This window comes from Brachycentrus maculatus, unplaced genomic scaffold, assembly GCF_059751285.1.
Source record: "Brachycentrus maculatus isolate JH-2025_06_01 unplaced genomic scaffold, ASM5975128v1 h1tg000121l, whole genome shotgun sequence".
Lineage (NCBI taxonomy): Eukaryota > Metazoa > Arthropoda > Insecta > Trichoptera > Brachycentridae > Brachycentrus > Brachycentrus maculatus.
In genome coordinates, this window is record NW_028280874.1 from 1,355,542 (window position 1) to 1,377,231 (window position 21,690).

Genomic DNA, 21,690 nt, shown 5'->3' on the forward strand with positions numbered 1-21,690 from the left:
CGAACCCACTATACCACAATTTGATACCTATTTCTAATAATGAGCCGCATAGGCTCACAGAAATAGTATGAAATTGAAATATTTGTGTGAATAATAAAAATACAAATATTTCTCTTTTTATAAAAAAAATATATATATTAAATCTCAATAGTCAAATTTCATAAAAATTTTAAGCCAATTTGCTTTCTTGGTTATTTAGTTATTTTAGTGTGAGGTTGGCGGTCTTGCGTGTTTATTATTAGTTATAGATTATTGTTTTACAGAACTGGTGCTTATACGTTTTTTTAATTCGATAAACTATGAGAGTGTAAATTTTTTTGCATATATGTTTTTTTTCCTTGTATGTCTATTATATGTTACTAGTATATGTTATGGTGAATACTACACAGAAACTTTCATTACAAAATATAAAATATTTTCAAAGATATCACGATTTATACACAAATGAATAATTTTTTAAAAATACGTAAAAAAACCCCCGCTCCTGGCACTAATTAGCGCGCAGATCTGCCCGACAACAATGTGTGTTAACACATGTTAATGTAGTGTAGATAACTTTAACATTAATTCTAAAGATCTTGGCATTTTGAAACTGTCGAGGAAGTTGTTGTACTAAAAATTATGTTACCAAATAGTTTACTAAAGTTGAGGATATCTACGATACATAGTTTAATATTTGTAATACCACCCCAGGTGTCCTTTTGTTGAAGAATGGAGTTTTAATGTGCAAGTATTTGATTATAGTTTAAAGAAACAATCATAGAAAATACTCAATATTTTAGTAATCGACCCTCCATTAATGCCATAATAGAAAGTGATTTAATCAGAAGTAAAAATATAATTTTACCATTTGATATTCTTAAATGTACCTATTGAACCGTTGATTTTAGACACCGCAAAATAATCAATCTCATAACTGCAGGTGTAAGAAAGTTTTTACTCTTTTCAACCATGACCTAATTTATTAAAGAGTCCCTGTAGTGCAAAATATAGACAAACCAAATTCTTTATTAGAATTTTCAAGCTTTTCCTAATGCACAGTGGCCATTTTAGATATCTGTATACATATTAAGTTTCTCCAGTATTACAATTAAGGCATTGTCATTTTCTTTGGTAAGAGTAATTTATATCATTGACACATTCTTTATTAACGCTATCTTTATTTCCATACAGGGACACATTTTAAATTGACAAAATTTTATCAACAAGGAGTCTTGCAATATTGGTGTTACATGTACATATTATGTATATCATTATCTAATATGAAAAGGTGCTTTTCTTCTTACTGGTTAAGATTGAAATTAAATAACACGATTGAATTTTAAACTTCGAATGCAGAGTTTTAATTTTAATTATTGATTGACGTTAGGCAGGCAATGATTATTGGATGTTGTAAGTACTATTGAATACTGATTACTATTGATTATTGGATGTTGTAAGTGTCTAGGTCTGTTTGACTTATTCTTAAACATATATGTTGACTTTATGATTTCTTATAGTAGTGAATTCACTTTATCAAGGACTGGTTGATAAAAAACACTTCTTACTTTTGTTGAGAAAGGTGTGGTTGAGAGCTCCATTGCGTATTCTTTAAGCGCGGTAGGGAAAATTAGCTTGTATCAGACGAAAAAGTAAAATGCTCCCCCTTCTCCGAATTCAACTAGCAGTTGAAAGAAAAGACGGGAATAATCGTTTCTACTCTTTTATGCACCGCATGTACTGTGTAAAAATGTAGCATAGGCAACCAATATACGCTTGAATATTATTGAATACTGTACATTAGCTGAACACGTTTTAGTTTTTATTAGATAACAATTTCCATTGTGGCGAGTGAAATGGAGAAAAAGACAAGTACAAAAAGAGTACAAGCCTTTAGATAATGAAAAAAGCAAATAAACTACTAAAAAGCACCAAAAACTACTTTAGAAAGAAATGGAGAGTTTCGAGCCAAGCAGACGATGTGAAATCAACTGTTTCTTGAACTTACTAAGTTGTAAATCCCAAGAGTCTCGTCCATATTTTTTAAAACCTTTTATTTTACCACGCTGCACCTGTTTGGGGACACTTTTGCGTTGTGTATAATTGTTTTAAAATTACTGTGACAGGTCAGTTTTACACATTTGCAATAAAAAAATCACTGTTTTTGAAGAATTTGAAAACAAGAATATCAGAGATATTTCTTTATTATAAAAAGTATTCATAAATATTTTTTGGAGGTTTTCAATCTATGTTCTGTGTATTCAGGGCCACATTGTTTTGTTCTGGTTAATAATATCCTTCTAGCGGCATCTATGGGCAAAATCTTAAAGTACAGCAATAGCTCTGACCAATCTTTTTTACATTCCAAGTATGATGATGTACGCAAAGATTCGTATATGAGTCATCCATGTTTCTTAAAAGAAAATGTGTTGATTATCACTCATCTCAAAATGTACAATTTGAAACTTGTCAGTATGTAGATGTCATGTGCAGATACATATTTGTAATGCATTTAGTTTTATAATAAGAAAGAATTCAGAAGGCTGAATACCATTTTTAATCCTTCAGTACAAAAAATAATGGAGATAATAAGAAAGTGCTACAATTGATATAATTTATTTTGATTATTAAATAGACCATGTGCTAAACTCCATGCAGATAAAGCTTGTGTGCTATTGTATTCCTCTCCCAGCTAAATGTATAGTTGAACCTGCAGAATGGTCCATAACTTTGACATTAATTATGTAGTTGTTTTAAATATTGTTCAATCCTTTTTAATGTAGCTATGAAACAGTATATCAAGTATCGATAGCGGAGAGTAGTATTGGAGTATTCCTAATTCGTATTATTTTAAATAGATTATTCATTCAAATGATAGATAGATATTAGATGTTTGTTTATCTCGACCGTTATAACATGTCTAAATCCAGGTGCATTTGAATGCGGAATGATAACGTAGTTAAAACTGCATCTGTAACTCAATATAATACGTTGATTTATGTTTAATTTTTTTAGGATTAAAGTAATAACGAAGATGTTGTATTATCTGAAGTTAAGTGTAAGAATCTCTCATTTTATTGAATTTATGGGTACCCCGTATTTATGGGAATAGAAGTACTCATAAATACGGGGACGCCATACAACCCCGTATTTATGGGAATAGAAGTCTGGGCAAATGCCCAGACTTCTATTCCCCGTAAATACGGGGTTGACGACCGTCATAGGCTGGTTTTATACTTCTTCATCTTTGATGAGATATCAAAAAATAATATGGAAAATAACTCCTATAATTGGAGATAATCCAGATTTGTGAACAAGTATTTGGACACACTCAAAATGTTGTAAGAATATCTCAATTTGAAAGCCTACTTTTATAATTTTATTTATTTTTAATTTAAATTTGACATGGGTAATGCCACTATTTCTTAAAATCTATTGTGACGCGTGTTTCGATGCATTCCGCATCATTTTCAAACACCATATGTGAAGCTAAGTCTAAATTTTAGGTTGTGTCCTTGGAATGTTGAAGGGTGAAGAGGGGGTAGGAGCTGTTTCTTATTTTTATTAATTTATTTTTTATCAGTGGGAAGCCTCTCCCTTATTGCCCATGTTCCCACTGATAAAAAATAAATAAATAAAAATAAGAAACAGTTCAGTTATGCATTGTAAACCTAGCAAATGATAAAGTGACGGGTAGAAAGACTTGTATAATTGGAGTTCTGGTAATACATTAATAGTATTTCTTTGAATTTGGATTGCTTTATCAAATGCACACAGTATATTTTTTGCACTGTGTATTTGTATATAATGATGTGAACTTATCAAATATAAATCTTTGAATTCTTAACGGGAAAAAACTTTAATAATAATGAATAAAAAGCGCTGGATCGCAAATAAAGCTCCTCTAAAGTTGCATAAATATTTTTATAAAATATTATGTATGTGTGTGTGTATATATATATACATACATCGCTCACTCCTTTTAAGAACGTCATAAATCAAAAAACTTGATTTTTCAGGAGAACGTTTTTAAAGTCTAAAAATATAATACAATGTATTAAAAATAAATATCAAGCCACTTATTGAACTTTTTACTGTGCAATAGATCTTTTTAGGTAAAACCTGAATGTTTTTTCTCCATTTGAAAAATATTTAGTATATTTAAAACAATAATTAAACAATACCTTTTCTTCAAAATGCAACAATAACACTTTCTGCCCTGTAGCGGGTAAATATTAAGTTAAAAATATGCTTCTTTTGCTGGGATATAGTACATTTTCTGGGCATTCCGAAAACATGCACAACTGAAAATTGACAATTTTTTATTTATGACGTTCTTGAAAGGAGTGAGCGATGTATAATACATAAATAAAATTAATGTGATAATGCACAATGATATTTCTATTACATATGTTTATAATAGCATACTCATACCTTATTTGAGCTTTTTATTGACACACAACAAAGTATGTTTTTATCAACAGCAAAAATTTTCAGTTTACCGTCCAAATATTATATTTTTAAAATGATCGAAATGAATTGAGATCTGAATATTTTTAAGTTGTTATTTAACCATTTTGTTGCAATTGTTTGAATGAAAATAAAATTAAAAAAAAGACCGCTTCAGGAGTGTTGTGGTTAGTTAATTTTAGCGTACATTTATAGTTATTACTGTACTTACCTTTTAAAGTAGTGTGATATTTTATTAATTATTATATACTTATCATTGTTAAAATTTTATATGTAAGAATATATAAAGTTGTTTCAAATATGAATTAAAATATTAAGATTATATATAATTAAACCTACCGTGTGTTGTGATATGCATTGTATGTTTCGTGTTGCGTTCAGTATTTTTATTATTTATACCTTTTTTTTATTATTTTGAATTCCAACATATCTTCCCATTTACCAGCAAAATGCAGTAAATAAAAAATAATCTATGACTTATTGAATGATAAACTCAGAAAATAAAACATAATATGATTTGATAATATGTATGTATAAATTCTTGCTTATTTGTTTTTAGCAAAAACAAATAGACTATTGACAGACAATGATGTGTATTTTGAAATAATGAAATGGTTTTTATTTTACATGTATCATTCCAATCTTACGAAGTGTATGTTTTACAATAAAATTTATTTACATTCAGCCTTTTTTTATTTAAAATTGTTTATGGTAAATTTTTCAACTTTTCCATGTAAGTACCTATCCCATTCATGACCTAGTAAACCAAACATCAAATCTAGTTGGCATTTGATTATATTTGGTAAAATAAAATATTAAATCCAGTTTGTTAATAAAATTCTTTATTTCAAGATATTCTTATTGAAAATTACAGTAAATCAAGAGTTACCGCTTATTTTCACATGACATATTCTCTATTATTTTAATTTTCCAACTTTTTCATATGGGTACCTTATCCCATTCATGGACTAGTAAACCATGACATCAAATCTAGTAGGCATTTGATAATATTTGGTACAATAAAATGTCATATCCAGATATGTCAATAAAATTCTTTATTTGAAAACATTATTATTCAAAATTACAAAAAATTATAGTAAATCAAGAGTTACCGCTTATATTCACAAAACATATTCTGTTAATTTATTGCTCTACATATTATGTTAATTTTCCAACTTTTCATGTAGGTACTTATCCTATTCATGGCCTAGTAAACCGTGACATCAAATCTAGTAGGCATTTGATTATATTTGGTAAAATATCCAGATTGTCAATAAAATTCTTAATTTGAAAATATTCTTATTGAAAATTACAAAAATGACAGTAAATCAAGAGTTACCGCTTATATTCACATGACATAGGGCGCTTCTCCACTTCCCGGAATTTTACCGTCCGGCAGTCCGGTTTTGAAAAATGAAAGCGACTACGACAGTTTAGCTAGATCGAATTTACGCGCAACATGTTCACGCACCGATCCAAAAAAATATGGACAAAAGCACAAGCCAGTCCAAGCAAATTGTTGTTTTAAAACGCTAACTGACGTGCCGGACGGTGTAATTCCGTGTAGTGGACAAACGTCCATATTCCCTATTATGTTAATTTCCCAAGTTTTTCAGGTAGGTACCTATCCCATTCATGGGCTAGTAAACCATGACATCAAATCAAGTTAGCATTTGATTCTATTTCTTCTTCTTCTAACCCTTACCCGATGGTGCATAGGGCACTGCATCTTATTGATGCAGTTTTATCTTTACATGAAGGCAAGGTGATCTGCGCTTCAGGGACCAGCCCAGGGTAATATTAAATAAATAATGTAGTGTAAAATCACTAATATTTATTTTCACCCCCCCCCCTAGGAATCGAACCTAGGACATCCAGCACGGTAGCTAAATACGACTCCGTGGATTATATTCGGTAAAATAAAATGCCGAATCTGCTTGTCAATAAAATTCTTTATTTGAAAATATTATTGAAAATTACATAAAAAATACAATAAATCAAGAATTACCGCTTATATTCACAAAACACAATAGAGAAACAGGTTTGATACAAACGTGGATATGTTGACTATTGATCTTAGAATTAAAATGGTTGATTCACAGTTTGGAATTAGTGTTTCGGGTCATCAGCATGTTTTTAGCTATGCTGACTGCGTGTCGGGCCGTTCCCGGAGCGCAGGTGACTCCGTAGCCGCCGTGCCCGTAGCAGTGCACGACCCGCGTCTTCCGGGACGGACCTATCTCCATCCACTCCCCTTCCACGCGCACCGTGCTGCGGTGAGGTCTCAAGCCGACTGCGTGCTCCACTACTTCTGCCTTTTGAAGTGCTGAAATTCATCCAGACAATGCTTTGTGACAAATCTCAATGAAATGTAAGATAGACATGAGCAACGTAATAGAAAAAATGACTTAAATTACAAATTAAATACTTTTTTTACCAGTTGAGTATTATATATGTTTGGAAGCCACAGGTGCTTCCATCTAGGGGTTTGAATTTAAACTTTATATTTAATAGTTTATATTCAAACCCGTAGATGGAAGCATCTGTAGCTGTTGAAACTAGTCGTAACAATAAAATACTCAAGTAGTAAAAAATAAATGATTTATTTATAATTTAATCGTGTCTAATTATTAAAAAAAAAAACATAATTATTTTCAGCTTATAATATATTTAACCTTAACACCTTAATGACCGATGCTAGTGTGGAAATCTGATCCAGTTTACTCAATAGATGGCAGTTATAAATATAAATTTACTTTATGACTACTAATAAATCTGAAACAACAAACTGGTACTTAATGGTTGGATCTTCCGCGCTAGCACGGAACCTGTAGTAAAGTTGTTAAGCTGTAAATAAATATAAACCGAGAAAAGTAATAAGTATAATACTATCCCAATTGAGTAACTGATAAGGTAACAGTTACCCATTAGTTACATCTCTATGTAAAATCATCATATTTTCATTTATAAAGTATGTTTTTCACTCAATTTAAACTGAAGTTTCAATAAGTAGGTACTTTTGGTATTGCGCTCCAGCAAACCTGACTCAACTAGAGGCTAAGTATGAAATTGTGCAATTAAGGTAATGTGCTAATTTTACAACTTAACCACATGGATATACACCAATATTAATAAACTTTGATGAAAAATATATAATATATCTACCAGAAAAATAATAACAAAAGTAACATTTTGAAAATTAATTTAGAAATGAGTTATGCCTTACCTGGTAATAGTTCAGAGCACCGTTCCATAATCCCTGCAGCGTCATGTTTGCAGACATTTGTATTGAAGCTGTCGTATTGTCTAGTTCCACCGAGAGTCACACTGCTGAATCCGGGAAGAACATATGCATCGTAATCACCATAGAATGCAGTTTTCAACCAAGGCGCTTTGACCTATTAATGAGAGACTTATGTTTTTAAACCAAGAACTTTTGAATGAGCTCGAAAGAAATAATTTTTTTTAAAATATAGTAACAAAGTTTTTCTATAATTTTAATTAATTTTCTAGACTTTTACAATCTTAAAATTAATAACGCAGTTCTCTCCAATAAAGAGACTAAACTTGTGCTTGGACAGGGACTTAAACTTATTATTTATTGTTTATGTTTGTTGATAATATGATTTAATTTGTATAACGCTATGTTTAGATGTATTTAAATGAAGCAATATAACAAAAAGCACACCTTGATAACTTGGCCTCTGATGGGAACTAAATGCATATCATTACACAGCTCACGGGATCCCAAACCGCTGCAATTCATTATGATGTCATAGTCATTGCTTATATCAGAAAAGCTTTGTACGGACTGCTTTTTGATAACACCTCCATTGTCAGTAAATCTGGAAACACACAGTTGAATTGTATTATAAATAAAACAATCATATTTCATATCTAACTCTGCATTCTAACATAACTCATATTAACAATTATGCATATCCCTAGTTTTAGACTATGGATAAAAACCCAATGTTTCTTAAAAAATGAAAAAGGAATAATATTGGAAAATTATTCAAGTGGTTACCGTGGTTTAAGTGGTTACGGTTTAAGTGATATGGAAGTGAATAATTAGTCACCTAAACAATATCTGGACAGTAAAAAAATATGATATGGCATTAAAATTATTTATGAAAACCCTAAAAAAAACTAAATGAACTAAAAAAAAAACTAAACTAAACTAAAAAAAACTCAAAATGAAATAATAAATTTGTGCTAAATCACATGCCGCTAATCCTTTTATTTATCATTGCCGCACTTGCGTTTCATGATACTAACAACAACAAAAAAACTGTAACATGAAAGTATTAAATTAATTTTCATTTTTGGTAATCCAATATTATTTTTAAAAATCAGATCTTTATGCGCAAGCCATTAAATTTGGTGCGCAAGCCATTAAATGCTAGGTTTGATAAGAGAACTAATATTATTTGAAAGAGAGAATTGCAATTTCAATTTCATTTAAACATCTCAAAATGCCATATCTTTACTAGTTAAATTGTATCCGTTCACACCATTTCTAGATTAATTATTGGTTCTATTGCAGGTAATGTTTGCGCAATATATACATATCAATTTCAAAAAGTTTTGATTATCTTACTTCTTAGTAGCCCACGGAAGGTATAGCTTCGATTCAATGAGGAGCGAAGAGAAAAAAGAACCATATTTCCACTCATCTCCGCAGATTTTTAACTCTTCTTCGGTAGCTTTTCTATAAATTGGTACAATATCTTCTATCAAATGGTTCTGTAAAAAAATACAGTTACTTTTATTGTAATGAAAAATTCAAACGGAACAAGTTTGATAAATAGTTTGATAATGAATGATAAGGAGAGTGTTAAAGGGTTGATACTCAATCTGTACAGTTGAACTAAATATAACCAAGCTTTGCCCAACACTTGTTACACAGAAATCTCAATATTAAAGTTAATACCCTGACGAGACTTGGATTGACTTTGGAAAACATGTACGCCGACAGTCTCATGACTCCAGCCTTGGGAGCTTCGGAGGACTTCAGCATTGTACTCCAGTGGTCCCAGGAATTATTTATCCACTGTCTGAAAAAAAACCGACTGATCACATTTCGAAAATATTTTTCGCATATTATTTGATTATTATTGATAATATAGATGCATTTTATATTTCAGAAATGATATATCTCTGATTTTTCCGCATTATTTATTTATTTATGCAATTAAGACAATGTGCTAATTTTACGACTTAACCACATGGATATACACCAATATTGAAAATATATAATATATCTACCAGAAAAATAAAAACAAAACAATCAAAACTGGCCCCTCAGTGAGCTTTTACAAAATTTTAATTATAATTTAACTAAAGTGGAACTTCTCATAACGAGTACTTCCACGCTAGTCAAAATAAAAAATGTTTCACTTAACGAATAAGATTCTGGAATGAATTATGGTTGTTATGAGAGGTTCCACTGTATAGAGTTAACATACTTTATGCATAAAATATAAATATCTTTAATATTTTTAGCATCAGCTAAACTATCACTTTGCAGCACATCTTATAAACTTTATAAAATTAAACTCAAACTTTGTTTTTAACCACTTTTATATTCATGACATCTTGATTTATGTCCAAATACTTGTTCACAAATCTGGGGAGTTATTTTTACATTTTGACCTCTCGACATGGATGAAGAAGAATATTGAGCCCTGGAAATACCAAGACATCCATATTCTTCTTCATCTATGTTGAGATATCAAAATCTACTTTCATTATTTATCACTCCCTTATCCCGCCTACCGCCTAACTGAATATTTCTCTATTTTGAATTTGGTACATCCATCCCTGAAGATGACAAGATGCTTGTCGAAACCGTTTGGATAAAAGTACCAAGGATAAAAGTGGTTAAAAACAAAATTAGAGTTATATTTTATAATTTTTTTTCCAGATATCATTATAGTATACTTTGACTTTTTTTTATTTCTCATAATAATTATGGCAATCGACATAAGTAAGGAGTCTTATAATATCACTTGCTTGGTTATTTGTTGATTGGGTCCGGAAAAACTGGTTCCCGGTCTAAAAAATCCGGCAGCAACATAACTTGTGGTTTGGGAATAAAACTTGTCAGCCAATACGGTCACTTGCGCTCCTCGGAGCTCCTCTTCCAGGAACAGAGCTGTAGTCAGCCCCACGATGCCGGCACCCACAATGCCTATTTTAGGAGAATCTCCCATTTTCTGAAAACAATTTACATTTTGTCTAAAGATACATATTTACTCTCAAGATTATTAATATTTAAAGCATTTACTTTGTGGTTAGTCATTTTACCTTTTATATTTTTTTACAAAAATGTTAGTAATATTAGTATATAATCACACACCGGGATTTCTATGTCTACCGGTTTCGAGACGTGCCAATACTACCCATCATCACCATAGCATTATTCATGTAGTGCTATGGTAGTGACAGGTAGTATTGTTTGCATGCTATGGTAGTGATTGTCCTGATGAAGAGATGGGTATGTCTCGAAACCGGTAGACAAAAAATCTTGGTGAGTGGTTATATACTAATATTACTGACATTTTTATAAAAAAATATAAAAGTACACATATTTACAATTAAATTTCCCTGAGTTACGCTCTCAGATATTCAATAGATAAGATAAATACATCGTATGTTTATCAGAAACTAATCAAAACTTTTTATTTAATCAATATAACCCATTATGCTTAATATTTAAGCCTAATGTATCCGTACATATAACACAAACTGACTGAATAAATATTGATCTATAAATCATAATGTTACAAGCAAAGACAAGTCAATAAAATAATCACAATACCGTCAACTTAATTCATAACATGGCTAACTTGAACTGGGCTCAGTCTACAAGAGACCATACATATTTTTTCAAACCCTTCTCCGCACCCGATATACGCATCTCCGCATATACACAACTGCATATATACACATATGCATAACTGTTTATACACAGTGTTATCTTGATCGTTAACACATGAAGGAAAGGTGATCAGCTCTCCGCTTCAGGTACAGGTCCAGGGTAATATTGAATAAATATTGGAGTGAAAAATCACTTATTTTTATTTCAACCCCCCCCCCTTGGATTTGAACCGGCGACCTCCAGTACGGTGCCCGAACGTGCTGATCAGTACCAAAAATACATTATAATAAAGCCATCAAGCTTAAATTATCAATTCCAAAACCACATTTTATGTAGAAATACAATAAAGTGTATTTTTTTTTATGAGTGAATTCCAATTTATGGTTTAATTATGTTTTTACTTTCTCCTGTATACTAAACCTGGATAGAGTTATAAGACATTTTACGAATTAAGATACCAATATGTGTTTTTTATTATTCCGTAGCATTTTTCGTGCTTCAAAAGTATTGCTTTTTTGCGAGAAACACACCATTCAAAATTTGTGACTTTTTAGAAGACGCTTTAGGAGCGCTATAACTTTTTGATTAGTGATGTTACTAGATTATTAAAGAATAATTTGATGAAAAGATGTCTTGGGAATCCATCAATGCACAATAATAGCTACATTCATATTTGCGCTTTTCTACAATACACTTTTTAACATTTCAAATTTGAATTGTGACATTGCTTTTGCTAATGAGCAATAGAAATATTGATTGAACAATAATCGTTCCATAAAAAATTTTAACTTATATTTATCTTGAAAGTAATTCATAACATCCTTTATACAAAATAATTAATAGCATTGAATTCCCATCTTAGTTATTTTTGCAGTATGGAATCATTGGATGGTGGTACGATTGATACACTATAAAATGGTGTTAATGTTACACAAAAATCTATCATTAAATAATACTACATATTAATTGATATATTAATTAAACTTACAAACTCTCACGGAGGAAATATTCAACAAATTACAACTTATAGCAGTCAAAGAATTGTAAGATAAAATAATCCTTACACATGCACTAAAATATTACTATTAACACATCACCAAAAAACAATACTTCCCAGTCAAATGACACACAAATCATCAATAACAGAGTACATGAAAATACTCATACACTCATACCACAAGATCATAAATGTAGAATTATTCTATGTAAAAATGTGAAGACACACATGTGTGACACATATGTGAAGTCAATGGTGAAAGAACTAGAAGTATTAATGTTCAAGCAAAGAATATTTTATAACACCGATATTTGTGTTCAAATTCTTAAATTCAAAACAGATTTTGGAGAAAAATATTATCAAATTGAATGAGCATAAGAAAAAAAAACACATATTTATTAATAAACAAAGCTTTGAAAGTATTCTATGATATCGCTCACTCCTTTCAACGTCATATAACAAAAATAGTCATTTTTCAGTTGTGCATGTTTTTCGGAATGCCCAGAAAATGTACTACATCCCAGCAAAAGCGGCATATTTTTAACATAATATTTACCCACTACAGGGCAGAAAGTGTTGGTTTTGCATTTTCAAGGAAAAGGTATTGTTTAATTATTTTTTTGAATATACTAAATATTTTTCAAATGGAGAAAATACATTCAGGCTTTACCTAAAAAGGTCTGTTGCACAGTAAAAAGTTCAATTGATATTTATTTTTTATACATTGTATTATATTTTTAAACTTTAAAAACAATCTCCTAAAAATCTAGTTTTTTTGATATATTACGTTGTTGAAAGGAGTGTGCAATATGTAGATCGTATATCTCTGAAAAATGTTTCAAAATATGTGAAAATATTACTCGTAATTTGTTTTGAATGTATATAATATAGAATTTATATGTGCTATTTCAAGATTAATAATAGTTATAAATTATGTTCATATTCAAATCTTAAATACTCATTTTATAGAAGTGACTATGAAAGGCAGGTATGTCAATTAGCTTCATTATTTATTCAGTTACAAATTGACTAATTTGCTTTATTGTTAGTTTATATTGTCATTTATGAAGTAGGAGTACATTCACGGTTGAACAATAGCTTAGCAATCGTATTTGTGTTAAACCTTTTGTGTTAGACTGATTCAACTTTTTTTTTTAAAGAGCAGTTACCTTTTTATTATAAAACCATTATGAATAGTGTTCGGTCAAGCAGTAATTTAATGTTATGTGACTAGTGTAAGCACAAAATATATAGCATTCTTTTTGGGATAATAACTTTTTATTTGAATTAAAAACAGAAATATTTGTTTTTAATGTAAAGATTTAAAAAAATATATATTTCATAGCTTAGCATCAATTCTTAGTATTATCCGCCTCCGTAGTGTAGAGGTAAGTGAGTTTAGCTCTCCCTGGAGGTTCTAGCTTCGATTCCCTGGGGGGTTGAAATAAAAATTGGTTGATTTTTACTCTCATATTGTCCGCCTCCGTAGTGTAATGGTTAGCGTGTCTAGCTACCGTACTGGAGGTCCCGGGTTTGATTCCCAGGTGAGGGTAAAAATAAATATTGGTGAATTTACACGCTAATATTTATTTAATACTACCCTGGACTGGTCCCTGAAGCGCTCACCTTGCCTTTATTTAAGTAACAATCAAGATAACACTCCGTCAATATGATACAGTACCCTATGCACCATTGGATGCGGATAAGGGTTAAGAAGAAGAAGAAGAATTTATTTACCTTGGACCGGTACAAGAAGTGCAGGACTGAAACACTTGCCATCATACAATTAACAATCAAGATAACACCGTATTGATATGACGCACTGCCCAATGTACTTATGGATGCGTACAGGGCTTAAATTAATAAAGTATTGTTAATATTTGTAATAAAAACTATGTAGTAATAATAATATTTCATAGCTTTTTCTTTCTTAACATAGCTTTGCTAGATCTGTGAAAATAAATTTCATACTATTTTCGAGAGCCTAAGCGGTCCTTTATCAAAAATAGGAACCAAGTTGTGGCAGAGTGGGCTCAAAACCTAGGAACTCCGACTCAAGAGTCTGCAACAGTAACCGCGGTACAAACCCAACTTTTACGTTTAAACCCTGTGGAATAATGTTATTAAGCCATAAAAACCAATTGCATGCAGTTCATCTTTCTCCTTTATGGTATTACTCCTCCATTTCCTTTCCCAGAGCTGCTTTATTTGCGCGTATCCCATTTATATTCCATTCCTGGATCCAAAACACCGGAGAGCAGGAACGATAATCAGGTAATCATAAATTCAATAATCAAGTTAACATCGCGTCATTCTGACGCAGTGCCCTATGCACTACTTGGCCATATATAGGGGCGAGAAGAAAAAGAAAAAAAACCATATGATTTTTAAAACAAAAATTATTGAAGTTAGTTGTTTTATGCATCATTAATATGAAACCGTTATAATTTATTCCTATTGTCTAGTACAGTAATCCAGTGGTTCTCAATGTAGATATTTAACAACTTACTGTTGAGTTTTCACGAAGATTATATTTGGAAAAAGGGCGGGTCCTTTTTTTCTGATAATGAAATAATGCATTATTGTATTTATTATTATTATTTATACACTAGCAGCTGTTAAGCCGATGCGTGTATATCTAATTTTAATGTACATAGTTTTTAAACATACAAAAAAAGATGAAGAAAACTGAAAAAAAAAATTTAAAATTATAAATTGATGTGTGCATCTGGGCGGTTTTTGAATGCGTTAACTGAACTTGCACTAATCGCCTTCTCAGGAAGGCCATTCCATTTCTCCATAACTAGGTTTGTTATGAAGTTCTTCCTGGGGTTGTATGAGAAGGAGGTAGTGTTTAATTTCAACGAATGACCCGAGCTATTCATAGTGAACATTGATTTTAACTTGGGTACATTATATTGCTCAGTTAAGATTTGCATTGAATAACAATATTTTCCAGGTTTTATATTTTTAATGTTTAAACTAAGATAATTTAAAAGCTATTCATAGTGAACATTGATTTTAACTTGGGTACATTATATTGCTCAGTTAAGATTTGCATTGAATAACAATATTTTCCAGGTTTTATATTTTTAATGTTTAAACTAAGATAATTTAAAACTACTTTCAAAACTGATCTTAGATAAACAAAGGTTTTCCTTCTACTATTTCTAGCTTCCACTATTGCCATTACTACGGGAAAATCAGTTTCAGCTATTTCTTTGCTGGGGTGCTCGTACCAGGTACGGGCAAATCCGCAAAGGCCCATTTTTTTTGCCCGAATGTGATACAGGCAATGGGTTAAGTGATTTTTTATTTGGGTGGCATGACCATTGTATACTTGATCACAAATCGCTTACTTCTTTCAACAACGTAATTTATCAAAAATTGTTTTTGGAATGCCCAGAAAATGTAATATATCCCAGCAAAAGCGGCATATTTTTAACTAAATATTTACCCGCTACAGGGCAAAAAGTGTTGTTTTTGCGTTTTGAAGAAAAGGTATTATTTAATTATTTTTTAAATATACTTAATATTTTTCAAATGGAGAAAAGACATTCAGGTTTTACCTAAAAAGATCTGTTGCACAGTAAAAAGTTCAATAAGTGGCTTGATATTTATTTTTAATATATTTTATTATATTTATAACTTTAAAAACGATCTCCTGAAAAATCAAGTTTTATGATATATGACGTTGTTGAAAGGAGTGAGCGATATATCCACCAAAAACGAATAGGACTAAATAATAGCGTTTGAAAAAAGTTTGTCCTATTTTCATAAAGTTTAAAAACCACTTTATTTCCAAACGTCTTTGCATTGAGATTATGGTCACAGCATTATTAGTATTCAAGGCGCATTTTTTAGTTAGCCATATTATAAATAAAGGCATGCATTTTTTAAAACTTTTTCAGCATGCGAGTGCCCAGTCAAATAAATATAATGCATTATGATATTATATTCTAGTCATTAACATCCTTTTTATTGTTATTTGAATACACTTGTTTTAAAATAATTAAAAAACTAACTAACTAACCATCACGCCGCTTCTCCGCAGGGGTAGGCAGAGAGAATAGAGCGCCACACCACTCTGTCCTTGCAAACATTCTTCGCCTCTTCCACGTTCATGCATCTCCTCATACATACCCGCCGATTGTTACGACTCCTAACCTGACCACTTAAAATAATTATAGTTTGATAATTAGAAATAACAAAAAGATTTTAAAGAAATTTATTAGGGAATATTCACAAACACAGAATTCATTCCACCAAAGAGGTCACATGTCTGTTCACGCCTGATTTTTTAAAGAATATATTGTATTTTTTTGTTTTTTAGAATATACATAGGTAGGAAAAATATTTTTATATATTTTTTTTAACTCCTTACTTTTCAATCACTCTGTTCTTTTCAAAACCATATAAATATTTTGAAGAAAAACATATGGAAGACTGAGGAAAACTTGGCACAATCAGGTATGCCAACAGATATACAAAAGTCTAAAAATATAAAAAAGTATAGTGGTGTGGCAATCGATTCTCTCTGTCCTACGCCTTCGGAGAAGCGGCGTGATGGTTAGTTAGTTAGAAAAACATATCCTTTCAATGCAAAAACAGTGTTTTAAGGAAAAAAAATCAATCACGTAAAATGTTATATGGATTAAGAGAAAATTAAGTTGCGACTTAACGAATGGGCCTTAAAATATCTGGAATATGACAGAGAGAAAGAGAAAGATAGAAGTGGTTGTTTTCTTTATGGAGAAGGATGAAAAGAATTAGCTAGATGGAAAAAGTGACAGAATTTTTTGAAGAGTGAAAGAGAAAATAACATTATTAGAATCAATAGAAAAAGGAGGGTGATTGGACGTATCCTGCACCATGACAACCCATAATAATAGAAAGTAATGTAGGAAGAGGAAGACAAAGAAAGAGCTATACGGAGAAGTCATTGAATTGGCTTTAATTTAATTTCAATAGAATCACTCTAGACTGGTACATGAAGTGCTGGACCTTGTCTCCATAAAATTAATGAACAAGTTAACAGCATATTGGTTTAATGTAGTACCCTATGTACTATTGGCTGCATAGGAGGGTTATTTTTACTATCAAATTAAATTCATCTGGTAAATAATTTTATCTAATGTTGTTTTATCGCCAATCAATAGGAATTATGAAGCTATTTTTGTAGATAGTTTTAAAATTTCACTTATAAAAAATATATAAATTATGTCATTCAATAAATTTAAGCAAATATGTGTAAAAATAATTATTATTATCTCTGATACTAATTTTAGTGCTCTAATCAAAAATATATTGTCAAGATGTTCTTATGACCTTGAGGATAATAATGAAATATAATATAGTCTTTACAAACAATTATCAAATGTTTATTTTATATATTATTTATAAACAATACACATAGTTTTCACAGTAGTACAGAAAAAAAAATGGATAGTGTTTGTTTTTTTATTCTTGCAGAAAAAATATTCATTCATTGAAATAGGTGTTCAAATTACACCCAAGAAATCCAATTCATAACATAACAAAAGTCCAGAGGCATGGTTGATGGATAATGGAAATAATAACATGTGCAAAAACAGTACTTACATATTGTACAAGTTAGTCACTTACCCGTGTGTTGAGAGTAGAATCAGCCACTTGTCAGGCAACAAAACACAAGTGACAACTGCTGGCAGATCTAATATTGCCAATGTTAATTTCAAAAACCGCCAAAATGAATTTGATTTGAAAAATCTAGGTGGATTTTAAATGCAAACACCAGCCATATTGGAGTTTAGAATGTAATGTTAATCATATTTTAGTGAAAATACACTTGTTTTTCTTAATAACACTGATATGGGAAAGAAATTACTCACTGAGTGAACTATTCTGGGGGTTTTTGAAACTAGCATCCATCCACAAGATACTCTGCAGAGAGTAGATAACACTAGTCGGGGTACTGATAAAAGAAAGAGTTTGTTTAATAATATTTATTCATGTAAACTCGCAATTGGGTATATTTAAATACAAAGTTGTCAAGTTGCTGTTAGTGGGTCCTAAAATTTAGTATATAGCCGTCGAGGGGCACTGCCTCCGCTGGGCGGGGCCGTGCGCTCGACGCTGTAATATCACTTCTTGTACAAAAGGCAGTCTCCGGGGAGGATTACCAAATACTGTTCGGGACTAAGTGGTATGAGATAGTCTTGCGGGAATGCTGTCACATGCTCTGGGTGCAGACCGTGGACTCCGAGAGTGGATACGCACTACAAATTGATTTGTTTCATATAAATTGGACAATGATCTATATTGTCTATAATTTCATTACACATCACAATGTTCTATAACGCTAACTGTACAACGGACCGGGATTCTATCCATCCGGTCCCTTCCAATTGTATAATAGATTCTTATCGCGTGAGATATTAAAAACTGTCGATATTAGTAGTGTCCTATAAATAAAAGTATATATACAATCGCTAAGTACTCGGGACGGGCTCCCGCATCTACACTCTACTGCGCAAACATAACAGGTTCCAGGGACCAGATCCCAGCTTGGGTAGTAACGGTTCGCGTGTCATGATTACATCACAGAAACAAAGAAACATCAGTCGACCGTCGGGGCCGCGATGCGCACAAATCATACTGCTACAGAGGTGAAAGCGAGGCGTGAATTAACGGAAGGTGATTCGCAAACGAGGTAAGGCCATTTCCAACATTTCCAAGCTACAATTTAGGTTACAAAAACGAGGAATTTGGAGTTATCCGCCGCGACCGGGGGGGGATCAGCGCGCCAGCCACGGGTGCAGCAGGCACTCGGCGGCCGACGCGCGGCGGTTGGGGTCGAAGTCCAGCATGGGCTTGAGGAAGTCCGCGAAGGCCTCGGCCTCCTGCATGTTCCACTCGTACTTCTCCGTGAGCACCGCCTCCAGCCCCCAGGGCTTGAGGCCCGTGATGTTGCGCAGCTCGCCCTTCTTGTTGAAGAACACCTTGGAGTGCTTGCCCGAGGCGGCGATGCGCTTGGGGATGTCGCCCAGCAGCTCGATGATGTGCGCCAGGTGGTCCTCGTCGCGGCTGTAGCCGTCACCCGAGTGCGGCTCGAACAGGTAGTCGCCCGTGGCCAGCTCGAAGGCCATGCACGCCGTGCTCCAGATGTCGGCCGACGTGCCGTACCCCGCGCCCAGCAGCACCTCCAGCGAGCGGTACTGCCGCGTCTGGATGTCCTCCGTGAAGTGCTTGAACACCCAGCACGCGTTGCCCAGATCGGCGATCTTCACCTCCACGTCGCACGCGTCCACCGCCGGGTCGGGCTCGCGCTCGGCCGGCCCCTCGGGCTCGGGGAAGGCGGGCAGCCCGCCGGGCGCGTCGTCCTCGGCCTCAGCGCCGCCGCCGCCGCCCTCGCCCTCGCCGCCCCCGTCCTCGGGCAGCGGCGGCGGCTCCTCGCCCGCCTCGCCCGCCTCCTCGCCCGCCGACTCGGGGCTCTCGCGCCCGTTGAGCGTGAGCCCGCTCTCCTTGTCCGTGTCGCGGCTGGTCAGCAGCGAAGGCGGCGACGTGTCGTTGTCCTGCGACATGGGGGCCGACTCGCTGTTCTCCGACTTGACGGTGCGCTGCTCCTCCATCTCCTCGATCTGCTCCATCTGCTTCTTGAGCAGCTGCGAGTGTCTCTTGGCCTTCTTCTTGAGTTTCTTCTTCTTGTTTTTGCTCATCTTGGCGTTGATGGCCTGCTCCTGGTACTCCTTGGGCGCGGTGCTGACGAGGGAGATGGGGAGCCGCAGCCCCATGATGTGCAGCTGCATGGCCTCGGTGGCCAGCTTGCGGATGTACGTCTCGCTCACGCACACCAGCACGTTCTCGGGCTTTATGTCCGTGTGGATGATCTTGCACTTGGTGTGCAGATAGTCGAGACCTTCTAGTACTTGCTTGATTATTGTCTTCACATTGGATCGGGGAATTCCTCTGTAGTTGGACTTCAGAATTAACTTCAACAGGTGATGACCCAGAACTTCGAACACCATGCAGACGTGCGTTCCGTTTACCCCCGTAATTTTAAAATCGTTAAGCATTTGAACAGTTTTATTTCTTTTCGAGTCGGTCGGATCACTTTCGCGTACGGCTTTCAATATTTTGATTTCGTCTAACGCGGTTTCGGTAAAGTGGGGCGCGGACTTGACGACCTTCAGCGCCACGAATCGCTTGTCCACGAGGTCCCAACACAACCACACGGTGGAGAAGTGCCCCCAGCCCAGCTTGCGGGTGACCCGATACCGCGACAGGAACAGGTCGCCGATCTTCACGGGGTGGTACCCTCCCTTGCAATAATCCGCGCTGTCTTCCTGCTCCTCGTCCTCGCTCGCCGACGGGTCATCCTCGTCCTCTATCGTCTCGTTGGAAGAGCTGTGACTCGGCTCTAGGCGCGTCTGGTTACGGTTGTCGCGCACCCCGTTTCCTTGAGTTCCGCCACCGTGCTGATCGCTTTTGACTTTCTTCTTTCCTAGCTTATGTCGCTTCTTTTTCGCCTGAATGGCGAGCACTCTTCTATTTACATCTGATTTGGAACTCATTTATGTAGGTATTAATAACTTCTCCTAATGTAACGGGTAATTAGAATTTATCTTTTCATTGCAGTGCTTTTGTTTGAGTATGGCGGCCGGTCGCAAGACAAAAAGCGCTCTCGGAATAATGTTACCAGAAAAATGACGACTACATGTCATTTCTAAACCATCTGGGGATTTTTTACTACGCAAGTACTTACTCGATACCCCATATCCTCGTAAACAGGGCTTTTTTTTTCATGTAACGCGGTGGAACGACTTTCCGGCACCGTTTTTCACGGGTGATATTTTTTTAATTTTCAAAATCAATTAGAAGAAACGATATTTATAATCTGTATTTGTATAATTCGTCAAAATTAGAAAACATGGTATTGTAATGAATGTTTAAATAATATTTAAATAAAAAAATGGAAAAATGCTTGACGTGAAGTGAGTTCCGGGACCTTTTTTGTTTTAAAAAAGGCCTACGTAACAGGTCACGTAACAGGCGCGTTTTCAAGTTATGCGACAGCCGGCTATAATACTAGAAAGATCTGACCGGAACATTGGTAACCCATCGTTTCACGGGCACCCAAAGAACATATGATCCAGGTTCAGAAAAACAAGTGACGAACGCACCTGCTTGAACTAGATTTTCCTCTTTTGGAATTACAAATGCATGAATCGCATTAAAAAATTACACAAACAAAAAAATTTTGGCTCAAAAAAAGGATCGGGTGATAGGTATAAAGGCTTATTTTTTTCGGAAACCAAGCATTCAAAATTCTAAAATAAGAAAACCTACACTGAAATTTTTTGGAGGTAGGCAAAACAAAATA

The 21,690-nt window shown here is 33.9% G+C and overlaps 2 protein-coding genes across 6 annotated transcripts; both read right to left on the bottom strand.

The window, feature by feature from the left end:
* Positions 1-5,271: 5,271 nt before the first annotated feature.
* Positions 5,272-18,007, bottom strand: Daao1 (D-amino acid oxidase 1). 5 transcript variants are annotated; one of them, XM_088259962.1, is made up of 7 exons: positions 17,955-18,007; positions 10,465-10,667; positions 9,383-9,506; positions 9,050-9,195; positions 8,138-8,294; positions 7,676-7,847; positions 5,272-6,775 (listed from the first exon to the last, which is right to left on the bottom strand). In XM_088259962.1, the coding sequence occupies exons 2-7, from the start codon at positions 10,662-10,664 to the stop codon at positions 6,546-6,548; spliced, it is 1,029 nt and encodes a 342-aa protein (XP_088116088.1). In that variant the 5' UTR covers positions 10,665-10,667; positions 17,955-18,007; the 3' UTR covers positions 5,272-6,545. The 5 variants fall into 5 exon arrangements, with proteins under 5 accessions (XP_088116088.1, XP_088116089.1, XP_088116090.1 ...); XM_088259963.1 differs by lacking the exon at positions 17,955-18,007 and adding an exon at positions 12,321-12,476; XM_088259964.1 differs by having other exon boundaries at positions 5,273-6,775; positions 17,931-18,007.
* Positions 18,008-18,157: 150 nt separating this feature from the next.
* On the bottom strand, positions 18,158-21,000 carry LOC148309568 (SRSF protein kinase 3-like). Its single transcript, XM_088259960.1, has one exon. It carries the CDS (start codon positions 20,879-20,881, stop codon positions 19,106-19,108), a length of 1,776 nt encoding a protein of 591 aa, XP_088116086.1. The 5' UTR covers positions 20,882-21,000; the 3' UTR covers positions 18,158-19,105.
* Between the last annotated feature and the right edge of the window lie 690 nt (positions 21,001-21,690).